Raw genomic sequence first — 17,622 nt, forward strand, 5'->3', positions numbered from 1 at the left:
ACAGGTTGTAAGGAAATACTGAAAGCAACCGGTCAGGGTGACCTCACACACCAGATACACCACGTGTGTGGGCGTCCCAGGTCAGTGTGACCACAACAGGAAACATCTGTCCTAGTGATTCTATTGCCAGTACAAAGTTGTGTAACTCAATGTGTCCCCAGTACACACACACACACACACACAAACAAACATAGGCCATCAATCATCGCACACATCTATGGCTCAGCACAAAACATGTAACACACACACACACACACACACACACAAAGGCTATTTAAACCCCACATGTTTGTCTGCTCACTGTGACAAATAGATTCTGCAGAAGCGAAATTCTGCAGAAGCGAAATTCGGCTGAAGCGACAGGTCTGAAGCCTCCGTCTGCTTTCTCGACTTCTGTGTAAAATTGCGGGGCGAGTCTCCACCCTCCACAGAGGAGTCGTTTCTGTTGTTTCAAACTATTTGCACCTGTGGCCTTATCCTCTCGTTCCCTAAAATACCGTGAGAGCGAAAGGATTAGCGCTTCTCACAGGGAGGGAGGACTTCTTGATCTGACGATTCCTGCACGGCGAATGTCTGAAGGTCACCTAAAATAACTGGCTGGTGATAAGCAGGAGCTCCGTGCGGTGGAGTTTATTCTTAATAAACCAAGGCCACATCTGGAAGCCTCACCACGCATGTCCCTGTGCAAGTCCCTTTCTTTGTTCCCGGTCTTCATGTACTTTTCTTAAAAGGCTGAATAGTGTCCAGCAGGCTGGGTTGACAACGGTTTGTGCTCATGCAAGATTAAGTACCTTGTTTTTATAGAAAACCTATGAGTTGGAAGGGAGTGTAGGAGGCCTTGGCCACGTCAACGAGGCCTCGGTGCCATGGCATGGGAGGTACTCCCTTCTCCCAGAGAACAGATAACGTGCTTGTTACTGTGCAGCATGACATGCACTGACGATAACCTGGCATTTTGTTGAAATATTGTTTCATTTTTCTGTCCTGGGAGCTCGTGTCACACATGAACTTGTGTGCGATTCTGTGCTCAAAATAAAGAAAACGCTGACTTCAAGATGCTCATTGCAAGAAATCTCCTCACTACTGGGTTTGTTGTCAAATAAAGCCACTTTGTCAGAGGAAACGTCTTTGCGAGTTTTATTTACAGACCGGGAGAGGAACCGGAACCATGCACACGAGCTGCAGTCGGCAATTATTCAAACTCACTCTCCGTTTTATTTGCAAATGTTCCGCGGGTGGAAGGGGACGTACACACGGAGTAGAACCCAGAGAGGATGTCGCACCGATTGTGTGGTGACAACAAGTTTTATTTATGTAGTAGGGGGAAGGCTACTTTCTTGCATCTTACTTCTCAGAAAGGAGGTGGGAAGGTAAGGAGGAAGTGTAAACAAAGTGAAGCGAGAGAGCGGACGTCTGCAGTTTGTTTCTAAAAAGTGTAATGTCGCAATTATCATGGACTTTCAGTGAACTTCTGCTGAACTTATTTGGACCAACTCATATGGGCTGAAAGGTCACATGTACCTCATCTCAGCAATTAGCCTAACGAGCATGTCTTTGGAGGCGGGAGGAAACCAGGATATATGAGAACGTAAAATGCATTTCCACACACGTGGAACCAAACCGTCCCCGCTGATGTCCCCCCCCCCCCCATGAAGACCGAAGCCTCAACATAGAAGTATATAGGAAACCCGCGCACACAGATCAACACCTGTTATTTGATTCACACCACCCTCTGCAACACAAACTAGGAGTCATCAGAACCCTCCAGCACCGAGCACAGACTGTTCCCACTAGACAGGAGGGCAAGGACAAGGTGGGAACACACATTAAATAAAACCTCAAAACATGTGGAAATCCCAACTGGGCCTTTCTCAAAGGCTCAAAAAGATATCACAGGAAGGACAGGGAAGAGGAGCACAGCAAAAGGAAGAAAATCACAATCCTCTACATAGCTGGTGTATCAGAGAAACTGAGGAGCAGTTTTGGTAAACACCACATCCCAGTTTATTTCAAACCTGGAAACACACTAAGACAGAAACTGGTCCACCCCAAAGACAAAACACCTAGACAGAAACAGAGTAATGTAGTGTACGCTGTTCAGTGTAGTGAGGAATGTACGGATTTGTTCATCAGGGAAACAAAACAACCCATCCACAAACGCATGGCCCAACACAGGAGACCCAGCTCATCAGGAAACGACTCAGCAGTCCACCTCCACCTGAAGGAAAAAGGACACTCCTTTGAGGATACCAACGTCAAAGTCCTGTCCAGAGAGGACAGATGGTTTGAGAGAGGAGTTAAGGAAGCCATCTATGTCACTGTGGATTAAAACAGGGCGGCCAATATCTTCATCTTTGTACTGGTGTAATGTGACTGTATGCATTTTACCTCACTCCTTCTTCTTTTAATGACATCCAAGGTCATGGTACATCATAACAAAACGAACAAATAAAAATCTGAAATAAGGGTGACTGGACTTGTTGAGTGTCACTCATCCATGTAGCTTCTTCAGTTTTAAAAGGCTGGTGAGGAGCTGGGGTTCAAATAGGCACATCCGTGGATGTTACCCATCAGAAAATCACATGGCTAGTGTATTTTATTCACACAGTTTCAGAGAAAGAATGCATCTTTCCTTGGCTACGACATCTTTAAATTCCTAAGACCTCATTCAAAGTTCATCCGAAGACAAAGTTATTTGCCCTCTCCCTGAATGTATTACATGATAAATTGTTTCGTTGTGTGTTATTCTGTATTCTACGACGGCTATTAGGACAGAAACACACGCACACGTGTGTCTCTACACTCGACCCGCCTCTGTTGGGGTAATTGTGTTGCCAAACTTTGCCCACGCTGTCGGTGCGCCGTGAACGTCGCTTCGCTCATCCTTGGACCTAGAAACAAGAACTTTGACTTTCTTCAAGACGGTCTGCACCAGGAAGTAGGTGTCTGTCTTACGCTCATTACTTAACAAAAATAATAATTTGATGTTTTGTTGTTGTTGTTGTTGTTGTTGTTGTTGTTGTTACTTGTGTACGCTTAGTGTTGACTGAAAAGTTAATGTTACAAGGTGACTAATGACGACACAGTCCCAGTCCACGGAAAAAAGAGTAGCCTGGTCTACTTACAGACCGATTTGCGTTAGTTTGTTAATTCGTCCAGCTGGGTCTGACTGTGCCAAGTGGTTAATGTCCGTACGTAAAGCTGAATGTTTGTTTGGCTGAGATGAATTGATATCACTCTCAGGAACGAGGAACGCTTCGCACAGAAAAGGAGAACTACAGATTTCAATGATTTTTTTATTTATTTTTTTTTTTTTGCCACATTATCGAAGCCACTGACTGGTAACTTTTAATGTGTGGTTGTGAGACACAAACCGAAGAAAGCCAAAGGGAGTAATGAGTTATGGGGGGAAAAAAATAAAAAAAAAAATCAACGACATGCTTGATAATCCAGTGCATAGTGGTACTGCCGCGCCCCCTGGTGGTTATAGGTTAGTTTTAACCCACGTAGGAAATATTATACTGAAAATATCCAAAAAATAGCAACACAATGAGAAATATATAGAGGAAAAAAAACAGAAATATAAAGACATTCTGTCTTTACAATAGGGTGATGATTAAAACTGTGATTACTATAATCTGAGAAATCCAAGCCATGGTTATACTGTGTGTTTATTTTGGAGGCTGTGGTTTGTAGTAGATTTGAACTGTGTTGTAATCACAAATCAATCAATCTATCTATCTATCTATCTATCTATCTATCTATCTATCTATCTATCTATCTATCTATCTATCTATCTATCTATCTATCGACTTTCATAATAGAAAACTTTTCAGTTGAGTACTGAATGAAGTGGCAAGTGAATGTATACAAGAATCCTCTAACTCACAGCCTAAATAATAAAAACCTATACAAAAGGCAAGTATTATGTAGTTTTAAACAGCACACACATGCACATGAGGTGGCAACACCTTCCATCAGCAAACTATCTTTATGGACCGTAAATGCCTAACCTAATGTACTACTAGGACAAAGGACAAAAGTACCCAGCTGCCACTATGTATCAAGCACTCACCTGTGTGGTATAATTTTGAGGCCTGTGACGTGCCAAAGAAAACGAAATGCAATGCAAAGAGATGATTATAATGTGTTATATTACATGATGAGCATTAAGCAGAAATTAGTTGACTTAGTGTTGTGAAAACATAGTATTAATTATATCTCATACATACCCCACAAGAACTTATGTGATTTGATGTAAGGGCACACATTATGTTGAAGATAATCACGCTCATTGCACTTGGTGAAAATCAAAGTGTGTTTGTATCAAACTTTATTATTTTAAAAAATAAAATAAAAAAATAACCTTTAGAGAGGTTTAAGAAATAAGGGTGTAAAACAAGCAAGAATGACTTTTTAAAAATTAAGATCAAAAGGAATTACGAAACTATTGGTGAAAAATAAACTAGAATAACCCCTTTTTTTAAAAAAAATAAATAAATAAATAAAAAATAAAAAAGAGAGAGGGAAGAAGTAAGAATAGAGCTGTACAGATATACACATATAGGTAAGACGGCATGGCAGGGAGGTGGGTCGCTGTGTGTCTGTGTCAGGAGGGAGGGTTGAGTGTGTGTTTATACGCAAGGGGGCGAGGAGTGATTGATTTCACAGCACTGGGGGTATCCACAGAAACAAGGTTTGAGTGGTTGATGCACATACCATAGCTGTCAGGATAGGACAGACAAGAGGACTTGATTAACTGAAGGTGACTGTCTGTAGTGGAAAAACAACTCCTTAAATGGCACCGTTGAACCTTGCCCTTCCTCTTGTTTAAATTGACCTATATATGAGACACAGCACACGCGGAGTCTCTCACATCTTGCTTCCTGCAATGAAACCATAAAAGATACTGAATGCGTCCAGTCTCTGTGTTTCTCATCAGAATCTACATCTGTCCTGAAAGAACGAATGACCACTGTGCAGGGAAGGGTCAACTTCAAACTTTTTTTTGATGGGGGGTGGTTTCTAGAGTATCCCAACCTCCAGTGACGTCACTGGTTCCCTGAAGAGCAACACATTTTGAAGATGTAGCCCAGAGCCACGAAGTAGATGTTGTTGTTGTTGTTGTTCCAGCTGATGGAAAAATAACTTTAAGAGACTCTGGTCAAAAGTCAAAAAGCTTCTCTGGCTCTCTCCTCTGCACACACACACACAGCCTTTATCCAGATTATCTCGGTATGCGGTTTCCATGGTAACGTGAGTGTTTCCAGTCCCCTTGTCACTTGTTGATTGCAACATCCTCGGTGCAATGAGCGTTAGCAGAAGATGGGAATACATTGTAAATCCAACCTGGCTATAGGCAGATGATTGTAAACAGTCATTAAGATGATAAATAAAGGATAATGCATAGATTATATGATTAATTGTGCCATGGTTTATACAAGCCTATCTATACATGTAACTAGTCCAAAGTTAAAGGTAAAGGTGAGCGCAGAACACAGTCAATGATGCAATTAGCGATGGAATTATGCAATCACTGAAACAGGTTGACAGACGTTCAGTAAATTTGCCTAAGGAAATACTCTTTAATTTACATAAATGACTCTTACTTATATACTTAAATTACTTTAACTTGTGTATGCAGGTGGTGTTTTCTACAGGAGCATCATGCAGCCAGGTAGGGTCATTCAGTGCATACAAGCTACCATTCTTATTCTTCTTCTGTAATTACGTTTGTTTGATGCATTCTCCATTTATAGGCGTTTCCAACAAAAGCCAGCTGTTTGATTCCCTAAAGGCGTATCTGAACAATAAGAAGAGATTACAACCTATTATAGGTCCGTAGCATCAAATCCCTATGTGTTTTTTTTTTTTTTTCAGTGTGCTTTGAAATAATCCGTTATTTTTCCGTACATTTAGGCCTGAGCAGCATCGTAGAATGTGTGAAGGTGGGAAGGCAGAACAGAGAAGCGTTGTACTTCTGTGAGGTGTGCGTGTGTCGGCTGAGTAGAGTCGACATGAGGAACCACATAGCGGGAAGTCTCCACAGATTCAACTACATTGTAAGCAGTACCGGAGAACGTGGCATGATGGCAAAATTGCGCCGCTTCAGACTGTGTTTTAACGGGTGATGCTTTGCCTGACAGAAAGCCCGACACCAGCATTTAGTGTCTGAATGGCAGGAGGACTCCGACCTGTCTAAGCTGGCGTGGCCTCTCATGGAGATGGCCAAGGTGCTCGAGGCGAGGGAGGGAGCGGGGGATGTACAGGTTTGTCATTTTGAGTCTTCCTCTGCAGTTGCAAACCAATTTCTGAGTCTGTGGGAATGCTCATTTCTTCTACTTTTGAAGTTGTTCGAGGTCGATGACGGCGTCTACCAGAGGATGGCAACACGCAGCGAAAATGACGGTGTGTGAATACTCGCTCGTTCAAAAAGAGCCCCTCCTTTCTCACCCGTGGACATGTCCACGTTGTGTCTATTTACAAAAGCTGTCTTTCTCTCTGCAACACCACAGCTGTGACTCTGATAAATTTCTTAAGAGATGGTCAATCTGAGAGTCACCCAGAGCCGATCGCTACATCTTCACAGTCACAGAGGATTGTGCTGCTCGCACAGAACCAGCAGCGATGGTCAGAGAAACCCCTCAAGGCTGACATAAAACCGTTCAGCTTTCTTGACGACTATACAGGAACCAAGCCTTTGATTGGTGAGCACAAAGTTGGAACTAAATGATCGTTTTTCACCATTACCATTAATGCATGTGAGTGCTTTGACATATTCCGTAGTGGTCATTTAAAGGAATAGTTTGACTTTTACGTTGATACGTTAAAGCATGCGGTATTTGAATGAGCGTAACTCACAGTATTTCGCTCTGTTGATAAAATTCACCAGGAAGTTGTCTGGAAGACCTTCGTGACATCTCAAGGGTGTAACTAACTTCGTTTTTTACCAACAAATTCCTCCAAACAACTCTTCCTTCCTCGCTCCTCGGTCTTGCGTCGCTCCCCAACCTGCAGTTGTCATTACCATAATGGCAGCTTTTTTTTTTCTCAGAAATCGCAACTTCCCAGTGTTCAGCCACACTTTTGTCCATCTGTGAGTTATGGTAATTCAAATATGGCAAGATTTTATTTTTTTTATGTTCAGGTCTTAAAGTGTTGAGGAAAAACACTTTTTCTTGCCAAGACTTCTATGAGAAGGCTTTATATAACTGTCTCATCTCCCTATTGGAATAAGAAAGGAAGACTTTATTTTAGAAAACAAATATTATATTAAAAAAGCCACTTATACACATTTGCAACAGGTCTTGTCCGTGTGGTTGAGTGCAGAAGTGAAGATGGCTCGTCGTATTGCTTCTTATGCCACTGTTGCCGCATCAGATCCAACAAAAAGGACATCGTTGACCACCTAACCAGCTCTTCCCACCTCGTCAACTACTTGGTTAGCTCGTTGTGAATCAGTGATCAAGACCTCTACCTTACAGAGCACGAAGGGAACGTGCTTCGTGTGACTTAAATTGAAGGAGAATGTGTTTGTGTAGATGGAAACCCGTCCGGAGCAGGTGGAGTTAATGACTGAAGCTGATAACAAAGCTAACGAACCGCTTCTTCAATCACTGGCCAAGAACGTGGAGCAAGAGGAGGGCAGAGGACAGCTGAAGGTATCTCATTTTGTTTAGGGCACAAATTATGCATGGCCCCTGCAGTGCTTAAGCTTTACATTAAGCAACTAATTTTCCGCAACGCTCGTGCTTTCACACGTCCTTCAGTTTTTTGAACGTCTCACGTCTCCAGGTAGTAAAGGCACCAGAATCCCTCTGTGCGCTTCTCACTGGCAAAAGTTACCACTGGTGTAAGTACAGATGATTGTTTTGTTTCTGTGGCTATAAACCCTTCACCTCTTTTACTCCGACTCTGCTCTTGGGGTGTGACTCTGTGTGTAAGTACAACACTCTTGTCTTTTCACATTACTATTATGTGACTCCATATCTTCAAAGGAAGGTGTAATTAATACTTGATGCACTAGACCCTGATGGATTTCTGCTTCAATTCAAGTAGTCAGCAAAATATGTAGAATATATGTGTTTGCATTCAACTTGTTGTTTTGCTTACCTTTTTTCCATCTTCATTTGTAAGTATGTGTATTTGTGAAGTCTACCTCAGTTTACTTTATCCTCCTCACAGTTTCAGTACTATCAACACAGATGTTTTTTTGGAATACACTGTTTTTTTGTATACCCCCCCGTGTTGTTTTTAATATTTTCCAGGTATCAAGATGCTGTGTGATGGATCAGCAAATACTAATATCCCAAAAAAGAGAATGGCTGTCAAAGGTGTGCGTCTTTGCAAACAACAGTTCACTTTCTCTTTTGATGATGAACTACAATTGTAATTTTATTTGTTTATGCTTTTTTGTCCAAGAGCCGAGTGTGAATGAGACTTCGGTTCGAGTCACGTCATCAAACATGCGGCCAAGACTGACGAGAAATCAAAAGAAGAGGAACGCCAGAGCGAAGAGTACTGTGTTCAGCGTTAGCCTTCCTCTTAACAGACGTACACTGCTGCTGGAGAGGGCATCTTTCAGCATGGGCGGCTTCCCTGTGTCACCTGGACCACCTTCACCCAACTCTGAGTCTCAGTTAGTGGACTTTGAGTTAGACTGTGACACTGGATCATTAGCAGCTAACAAAACTGAATGCGCTCCGGCATCTAAAACCTCACAGCTACAGCGATATCGCTACAGTGACGATGCAGGCGATGGTCAGTACGTGCCAGAAAAAAACTTAAGAGTCACCCTGTTTCAAGATGTGAATGGTTGCGTCCGTAGTACTGACCAGTTAAGCCAGTCTGAAGACATAACGGGGACTAAAGACCATGAGGTGCAGGGGGAAATGAATGATACCAGAAAGTACAGCTCTCAAGAAATTAAGACATGGAGGAATGAAGACCTTCAGACACAAAATGAGGACCTGTTGCCTACGCAGTGTCACTCTCAGGACTGGTCCTCTTATAATAAGGCTTTCTACACATATGAGGAGGGTTGCACGGAGCAGTGGTTCAATTCAACAGCAAAGACTGATGTTGGAACAACAGTGGAAGAGTCGAGAGAAGAAAGTCACGGCGTCATGAGCTCAGATGCTGTTCAGCATTATAACCAACAACACCTCCACAATCAGTATATGCCAAGTAACAACACAAGTTCCCTGACGGGCGCTGTGGGGAATCATGGTTTGTCTGGTGAACTGTTGACTAATTTAAATGGGGTCAGGATGAACATACAGACTCACCCAGGAGGTCCCCTTGCTCAAAGTGGCAGCGTTATATTCCAGCCTGGAGCGCACTCACACACGGTGTACCCCAGTGACCATGTCCAGACAGCTTCACAAAGTTATTGGACTCAATTTACAGCCTATCAAGCCGACCAAGTAGTCTCTGGGTACCCGTCTATCCCCAGCCACAATACTGGGAGTTGTACCGGTCAAGGTTTTTCCTGGATGAACCCCGACCAGAACTATCCTTATTCAGTTGGGACCAGGACGGAGTCGACTGCTTACAGCCAACCTGAGCAAGCTCTGTATTATGCAGCAAACTCTAATCTAAATTTCTGAGTTTGTTTGGTTTCGTCAATCAAACTAGATGGTATAACTCCATTCGTGATTGCATGTGCAGTGATACTGAGGCTACAGGGACCTTCAAACCAAAATGTGTAATTTATACCTTTTGTTTTTCAAGTGAAGTTGAGAATCACAGTCGATGATACTAAGCATCAAACTTTGGATAGCAGCTGGCTGTTATTGTTATACAAATTGTATTAGTCGACTCAGTCATCAAAGTAATTGTACATATCAAGTCTCAGTCGCTCTGATCTTTTGTTTTTTTGTCTTCTATTTCTTTTAAACCACCATGTCAGTGTTACTGCATTTATCATGTTCAACCTGTGCCTCAACCTCCTGAGACCCGAGCTACTGTTTGCAATGCATTTTTAATTTTCCAAGGTATTTGGGATTAGGAGGAACCAAGAAGTATAAAAACTAAGCATCTTTTTATAAAAAAACAAAACAAAAACAGGATGTAGTTTTTGAAAAAAAAAAAAAAAAAAAAAATATATATATATATATATATATATATATATATATATATTTTTTTTTTTTTTTTTTTTTTTTGTCCTCTTGTGTCCTCACATGGACACAAGGATTATTTCACTGTATTTTACAATAAAGTCACCAATGTGTAACAAAATATAAAACTGTTTTTATTTACAGAAAAAGAATAGAAAAGTTAATAACCATAATTAAGTTTCAACCGTAGAATTTGATGAGGTTTTCTACCTTGTTCACTTTTGTCCCACGAGTGGCTGTTGAATGAAGATGTCCCCATATAAGGACACGGGGTTCAGGAGGTTAATAACAGGAAGGAAGAATGCACTGTATGTTTGCATGTATTATGTAAAGCAATATAGTAGCTTATGTCATTAGTTAACGATATCTCTTTTTCTTTTTTTCTTTGTGGCGTGATAAAATTACGCGAGGTCAAATTCTAGGCCTGTGGCTTTTTTTTGCGGTAGTTGTAATTTCCGTCCGGCGTAAACGCAACATATCTACGGAAGCGCCTCTTGCAGACTGCTGCTGCAAGACAGACACCCCCCCCCCAACAACAACGTCGGTAGCTAGTTAGCACGAGCAACCAGTAATCAATGCAGCAAGGGTAGCGCATGGCATCAAATTTGGATGGAAAATAATTCCGGCAGAGGCAGATTAACTTGCTTTTGACGACACATCTGGGGGGAAACCTGAAAGCGTCCTCTCCCGGTGCCTCTCTCGACTCCCTCCTAATCTCGTCGAGATGTCAGCTTTCTCCGAGGCTGCTTTAGAAAAGAAACTCTCCGAGCTTAGCAACTCCCAGCAAAGTGTGCAGACGTTGTCGCTGTGGCTTATCCACCACAGAAAACACTCGAAGACCATAGTCAATGTTTGGTTCAACGAACTGAAGAAAGGTAAGGCTGCTCTGAGCTAGCTAGTCCCTCGGAGTAGACGTAGCTGACACGCTTCTTCTGCAGGGGACAGTCGTGTTAAATGTTGTAGCCGGATACTACACAGCTGGCTGCAGCTTTATTGTAAGATTAACGCCTTATTGACTTGCTAACGTATAACTTATTACACAATGGGCGTCTGCTAACGCTAGCCAACTTTACAGTGTTATCAGTTAACCGTGTTTGTGACTCTGCAGCGTTGTATTATAGTGAAGATAAGTTGTCTTTCTGTCCCCTAAGGTTTGACTAGTCGTCTTCACATGCAGATATTCTGTAAAGTGACCAAATCTCTAGTTGTGTGAACAGTGGTGTTAGTCAGTACTTTAACCCTACCCGTCGTGCAATGTATCGCGATACTTAAATGTTATCCGAGATTAATCCCTGGGTGCAGATATTACATTAAAGCTGCCACAAAGTAGGTACATTTAGTCAATAAAAGTTTCCTGACAAGCACCACGGTGGCAGTAGCAGACTTTATTTTGCGTCTACGATATGTGCTTAGTTGGATAATCCATATATAATAGCACTGCAGGCTCACAGTTACCATGTGTTCTTATTAGATGCATACACAGCTCCCTTTAAATGCTAAACTATGCAGAATGAATTGATCTATGCTATGTGAGACATGTAAACTGTGTTACATGGAAGTAATTCATCTCTAACCCGCTAATACCTAGACGAGTAGCTGTGAGTATTTTGGGTTGCAGTTTGATGTGACTGCATTTGTATCTAATAATGATGCACACACTGCATCTCTGGGGTGTTAGTCGGCAACCTAATGATATCTCAAGTGATTGTTGTATTTTGGGACATTGTCTGAGGACTGTAAGTAGAGTTCAGTCAGTGTTAATAGCGGTGGGAATAGAGATGGCCGTCTCCGGAGCATTGCTCTCACCCTTAGTGTTGGCTGTGACCAGTCCAACAGCAACATTAGTCCATGAGATGACGCCTGCCCTGAAATTCAGTCCAGTGCTTTGCTTTAAAAAAAAAGGTATGATATGATCATGTTATCGGTAAATCTGCTGATGCTCCAGAACAGGCTCCACATTAATCAAAAATATCTAAATATGAGTTGAGTTAACTCTGCAAGGACATTGTTATTAATTATATATATATTTAATTTATATATATATTTTACCCCCCTTGGGGGGTGCAGATATGTACACTCCTTAGACAGTTTAATAGGTACGCTAGTGAAAACAAATACAGTGTAATATGACAGTCCTGCGCTAAATCCTAGTTTTGTGGCTGTTATAATTTTCAGTTTATGTTAAAAAAAGCATCAGAAATGTTACTATTTTTAACTAATCCTAAATACTGTGACCTTCGTTTATGAAGTTAACATTTAGTGCAGAACTGTTAAATCAGAATGCATTTGTTTTCATCAGTGAACCTAATGAACTGTGGTTAGTCTACCATTACTTCTATATTTGTGCCTTAAAGTAACTTTTAGGTAGATAAAACCCCAAGAGAGTTCACGTAGTTACTGTTTTTGTCTAAAGTGTCAGGCAGAGCGAGTTAACCTGTTAACTTTTAATGAATCCAAAGTACTCGAGCTTAAGTGAGGGTTTATTCAGAAAAGAGAAAATAAGTAGATGTAGCACAGCCCACTAATGAGGAAAAACATATATCCACATTTAAAAATGTAATGTCTTACATACACACACGGTACAAACTCTCTGAGCACCACATTCACATACCGTTAAGAACTGCTTCTTCTTTTTTCAACACCTGTCTGTAATCACGGCTGTATAATTCCACTGAATCATGTCTATAAACACCTACCCTAACTCATGGAGCTTATCTGTGGATAAACGGAAGAATAAACCATGCGATTTAAAGGTTGTACGTGTGTGTTTGTTCTCAGCTGTGACTCATTGCTGTTATTCAAGAGTTAAAATACAATAGTTTCTGCTATGTAAGTCGCATTCAGATCACCTTGTAACATGGGTCCTTTTGTTTTTATTTTAATGCACGCAGCTCAGGTATCACGCAAGCTGACCTTCCTTTACTTGGCCAATGACGTCATTCAGAACAGCAAGAGGAAAGGACCAGAGTTCACCCAGGACTTTGTGCCGGTCATCGTCGATGCATTCAAACATGTGTCCAGGTGAGATCAGAGTTACAGGGTCACGATACGAAAATAAATAGAGGAGCATTTAGTCAGATTTTGACTCGTCGAGGGGACATACTCGCGGTCCATTCATTTGCCAGTTCATTAGGAACACTAGTGAAAACATGCATTCTAATATAACAGTCCTGCACTAAATCTAAGTTTCACAAAGGTTATGGTATTCAAGATTTGTTTAAAATAACTGAGAGCTGTTGCTTCATCTTCGTTTTCAGTTTAGAGCTGTAACGTGTTGTATTGACACATATTTCTATTATTTTGTCAACCACAATTTCATCAGTGGGCTAGTCTGAATAATTCAATCCAGTTTAACAGCACCACAAACTACATCCTCCACAATGATCATATGGTTGAATCACTACCTTCCTGATGCTGTTTCAACATAACCTGATCATTATAACGGTCATAAAACAGGGTTTAGTGCAGGGCTGCCATGTTAATTTGTCTTCACCGCAGCTACAATAAATCAAGTTCCTGTGTTGTTTTGAGTTTAACGGAGTAAGTGAAAGTGTACGTGCTCTTGTGTGTGCGTCTCCAGAGAGGGCGAGGAGGGCTGTAAGAAACAGCTGGGTCGGGTTTTGTCCATCTGGCAGGAGAGAGCGGTTTATGAGAACAACCTCCTGGATCAGCTCTCACAAGTCCTATGTAAGTCTGAAGCTGTAAAGCTGCTGTGTGGTTTATTGCATCGAGTGCACACTTTTTCTTTTCAGCCAGTAAAGCGAACCGCTTTTATTTCAAACCCTAGATGGAGAAAAGAAGGCTAAGAAGAGGTCGTATGAAGAAATCCAACCAGATGACGAGGGCTTCGCTTCTCAGAGCTCCCCAGCTGAACCTCCACAGGTACAAAAAGTTCTGCTATAAAAATTCATGAAATTCTACTTTTTTAGCAGCACAGACGATTGATGTGTTTTATGATCAATGTACAGTTAATACAACTCTCTATTTTAATATATATCTATCTCTCTGCTGCTGTGACATGTTGTGACACGTATCATGTGTACATGTTGTCTCCTGTCCCCGCTTCCTGTCCCTGCCTGCACCTCAGACGGCCGAGTTAATTCGAGCTCTGCAGGAGCTGGAGAACGCAGCCTCTGGCGACTCAGTGTTACGTCAGCGCATCTCCTCCCTCCCTGCTGAGGTGCAGGACACATCACTGCTTCACAGGATCACAGGTAGGAGGCAGAAATACAAAGTACTTCTGTGCACTGTATGTATTACCCACATCCCAGACCCACGGTTCACCAGAACATCTTATATAATAATGACACGTTCTTAGTGGGTAGCACAGCGAAGCTGAAGGTAATCTAGGAAATCAGGGTTTGCATCTTTGTGTGAGCAAATACCTCCTCTCCTTAAGTGCCCTTCATGTTATTGGTTTTCTATTTATTTACACTGGACCCTTGTCAAATTCGTACCAGTATCATCTGATCCAGACAACAAAGGGATTTTACCAGTTTGTATTCATTCAAAGCCTGTAAACCATTGATGAAGTTAACTGTAGGACACTCAGGACTTACTTGGTTACAGTCAGTCTCTGATAATACAGTAGCCGTTGACATTGTGTTAGGACCGATTGATAACTTACTGGCCCTCAGCTGAACTCTCCAGAGTGACCATGTTTAAGCTCTGCTCCCTCCCCTTCCTGTGCCTTCTGTACTGTAGATAAAGAATCAGGGGAGCGTCTTTCCCGGCTGGTGGAGGAGGCCTGCATGCTGCTAGCAGACTACAGCGGCCGCCTGGCGGCAGAGATCGACGACAGGAGGCAGCTCACGCGCACACTCATGGTCTTCCTGCAGAGCCAGAAGGACGGCTTGGCCCAGAATGAGCAGAAACTTGAAGTGCGTGAATAACTTTTTTTTTCCTTTCAATCCTAATTCGTTTATATGTGTATGTCTTGCCTGCTTCATCTTTCTCACAAGCATCTGTTTGTCAGTCCGTGTGCTTTTCAAAGACACGTTTTGTCATGTATTTCAGCATGCTGCATGCTTTCTGTTTTTGATGCACCGCCCTACTTCTTATAGTCCGATTGTTATGTCTTCTGTTGCTACAAACGTAAGAAAAACTCCACAATAGATGCAAACTGAACCTCCCAAGTGAGGTTTTTCATAAAACAAGGACATTTCCTTGTCCTTTGAGGCTTTTTTCACTTAGCTCTTTTTACCCAGTGTGTACTGATCATAGGGTAAGTATCTACCATCCACCTTGAGTGTTTGATCACATAAAATTAAACTGAAGATGTTCTGGTTTTCTCATAGCCATGATTTCTTTGTTGTGACAATAACTGTCCAGATTTATCCACAGGATACCAAGAGGATAAAGGATCTAACTTCTCACTTCACTCAGTCAAGATATTTGTAATAAAAAAAAATGAAAATAAAAAATGAAACTGAATTTGTGAGTGCTTTTATTTACCTGGAAGTTATTTACCTGGATGTTTTCAATTTCAAAGATGGTCCTGGTAGAGTGGAAGATGTTATTATAATGTTATTACATGACCAACAAAAACTAAAAGAAAGATCAACATTACAGGACTCTTTCTCTAAATTATTGATTAGTATTTTTCATTTAAAAATGAAATGATTAAAATGAACGTGTAACTGTGGCCTTAGGAAATGTGGTCTACTTGCACATTTCACCTACATGCATTAGTTGTCTGACAGTAATACAATAAACACATCTTACAACTGATATATGCAGCAAAACCAGTGCAAAAACAAAACATTTAACAGACACTTAAAATATAAGGAGTGAAAAATAGTTATGAATTAGATGCAGCCGTGTTCTTTGCTGTTTGAGTTGCATACACTGATAACATTTACTTTTAAACCTTGCCTTTTTTTTTCAGACGTGCACACTACAGATGTTAAACTTAGAGTTCTTCCTCTTTCAAATATTTTAAAACACAATCAACAAAACTACATATTTGTTTAGTTTAATTTACCTTTAATGTGTTTTACACATGAAAATGTGGGAGTGTGTAGATAAATCTCATCATAAATTTAATTATTTAAAATAGTAGAGAGCTGAGGGTGTTAGGAACTAAGAGCTTGAACATACTTGGAAAACAATCTCCTTTTACCCACAAATAAAGTGTTGTTTTCTAATTAAACTAATTGTAAGAGATAGCACATGTTTGATGGATGACTTTAGCCAAACACGTGTCACTAAACTTAAGTTAGATCTAAAGCTAACACCCAAGAAATATACAGTAAAAAATAATATAGCCATATATTGAATTGTTATCTTCTGAATTTAAAAAAAAAAAAAATCACTGTCACTCATTCAGACTATACAGTGTCTGAGATTTTCTGTTCCTCTTTTTTTTTTTTTTTTTTTTTTAATTAATTTTTTTGTATCTTTTTTAGGAATACAAACGCAAACTGGCACGGGTGTCCCAGGTCCGGAAGGAGCTGCGGTCGCGTCTGAACAATCTCCCAGAAGGACTCTACAATTCTTCGAACTGACTGAAGCTACCTGTCTTCACCACATGCCCTCCTGCTACTGAAACATCCCAGCCTGTCTCTTCGATACGTGGATCAGGGGCCTCGCCACAGTCCACTGTTCAGGACTTTGAAAAGAATCTCTTTGTTTTCCCTGTATGGTGACCTGTTTATCCTTTATCATCGGGAATGTCTTTATTTCTGTCGCTGAAGCTCATCTCTTAGACTAAAACACTGTAAATTAAGATTTGTAAAGATCGGAAACAGGTCTCTCATGCTTTGCCATCCCGACCCCCGCCATCTAACATTTACAGCTTTAAAGTGGTGTGGCTGATGCTGGTGTGATATTTTTGTATTTGCAGTGTCTCAAGATGCCGCACCAGATTATACCCATTTTGTGTGATCACTCATGATAATTTGCAGTGTTTACATTTGCTGTTCCTTGTACTGTTAACATTTGTCTTAGTTACAGTTTTTCCTTTGCAGTGATCGTTCAAGCTGAAAATCATTGATTTTATGCAGTGAGATCATTAGAAAACCAGGTTCCTCAAAGCAGCCTATGTATTATTTTCATTAAGCTTTTTCTTAGTGAAAGAAGTGTGTAAATCATCTCTTGTATGTTTTCATGTTTGCATGTAAATACGGTGGAGTTATATCTGCTCATAAGTGCTTATGATTTGTATCTGTGCCGACATGGATGTGAAATGGTCACTCAAACAAATTACTGAGGTATCTCCTACCTCCTCTGGGCTGAAATAATCAGTGAAGTGAAGATGCAAGTTTTTTCTCCCCGTTATATTTATTGTATTGCTTCATAGTTTTATTCCTAAATCTCCTAAAGGCTGTGCTGATGCCTCCCACAGCTTGAGAAGTGCCCCATTTTCCAAAGCTGAAAGATGAAAAAAAGAACCGTTTGTCATTGTAAATATGAAGCAAATGCTTCTTAGAACCAAATAAACCAAATACACAAATCTTTGCAGTCCTAAAGTGTGTGCCCATTCCTTGCAAGTAAGGCATGGCTG

At 41.0% G+C, this 17,622-nt stretch overlaps 2 protein-coding genes across 2 annotated transcripts; both read left to right on the forward strand.

Annotated features, from left to right (window-relative positions):
- Positions 1-2,811: 2,811 nt before the first annotated feature.
- On the forward strand, positions 2,812-10,069 carry si:ch211-199g17.2. The gene is made up of 12 exons (XM_047606056.1): positions 2,812-2,938; positions 5,645-5,677; positions 5,760-5,837; positions 5,920-6,062; positions 6,147-6,269; positions 6,351-6,408; positions 6,516-6,707; positions 7,305-7,441; positions 7,542-7,661; positions 7,795-7,852; positions 8,268-8,333; positions 8,422-10,069. Exons 2-12 carry the CDS (start codon positions 5,668-5,670, stop codon positions 9,606-9,608), a joined length of 2,172 nt encoding a protein of 723 aa, XP_047462012.1. The 5' UTR covers positions 2,812-2,938; positions 5,645-5,667; the 3' UTR covers positions 9,609-10,069.
- Positions 10,070-10,592: 523 nt separating this feature from the next.
- Positions 10,593-17,572, forward strand: LOC125020553 (regulation of nuclear pre-mRNA domain-containing protein 1A-like). Its single transcript, XM_047605979.1, has 7 exons — positions 10,593-10,993; positions 13,010-13,139; positions 13,699-13,805; positions 13,906-14,000; positions 14,206-14,332; positions 14,823-14,998; positions 16,526-17,572. Exons 1-7 carry the CDS (start codon positions 10,843-10,845, stop codon positions 16,622-16,624), a joined length of 885 nt encoding a protein of 294 aa, XP_047461935.1. The 5' UTR covers positions 10,593-10,842; the 3' UTR covers positions 16,625-17,572.
- The last annotated feature ends 50 nt before the right edge of the window (positions 17,573-17,622 follow it).

The sequence above is a fragment of the Mugil cephalus genome, chromosome 14 (assembly GCF_022458985.1).
Source record: "Mugil cephalus isolate CIBA_MC_2020 chromosome 14, CIBA_Mcephalus_1.1, whole genome shotgun sequence".
Lineage (NCBI taxonomy): Eukaryota > Metazoa > Chordata > Actinopteri > Mugiliformes > Mugilidae > Mugil > Mugil cephalus.

What these genes read in the sequence shown, in the direction of transcription:
- si:ch211-199g17.2 (XM_047606056.1), top strand. An exon ending in AACACGCAGCGAAAATGACG is followed by an intron (nt 6,409 to 6,515) that starts GTGTGTGAATAC and finishes GCAACACCACAG; the next exon opens with CTGTGACTCTGATAAATTTC. An exon ending in AAAGAGAATGGCTGTCAAAG is followed by an intron (nt 8,334 to 8,421) that starts GTGTGCGTCTTT and finishes TTTTTGTCCAAG; the next exon opens with AGCCGAGTGTGAATGAGACT.
- LOC125020553 (XM_047605979.1), top strand. Translation starts at nt 10,843, where the DNA reads ATGTCAGCTTTCTCCGAGGCTGCTTTAGAAAAGAAACTCTCCGAGCTT. An exon ending in TCAGCTCTCACAAGTCCTAT is followed by an intron (nt 13,806 to 13,905) that starts GTAAGTCTGAAG and finishes TTCAAACCCTAG; the next exon opens with ATGGAGAAAAGAAGGCTAAG. An exon ending in CCCCAGCTGAACCTCCACAG is followed by an intron (nt 14,001 to 14,205) that starts GTACAAAAAGTT and finishes CCTGCACCTCAG; the next exon opens with ACGGCCGAGTTAATTCGAGC.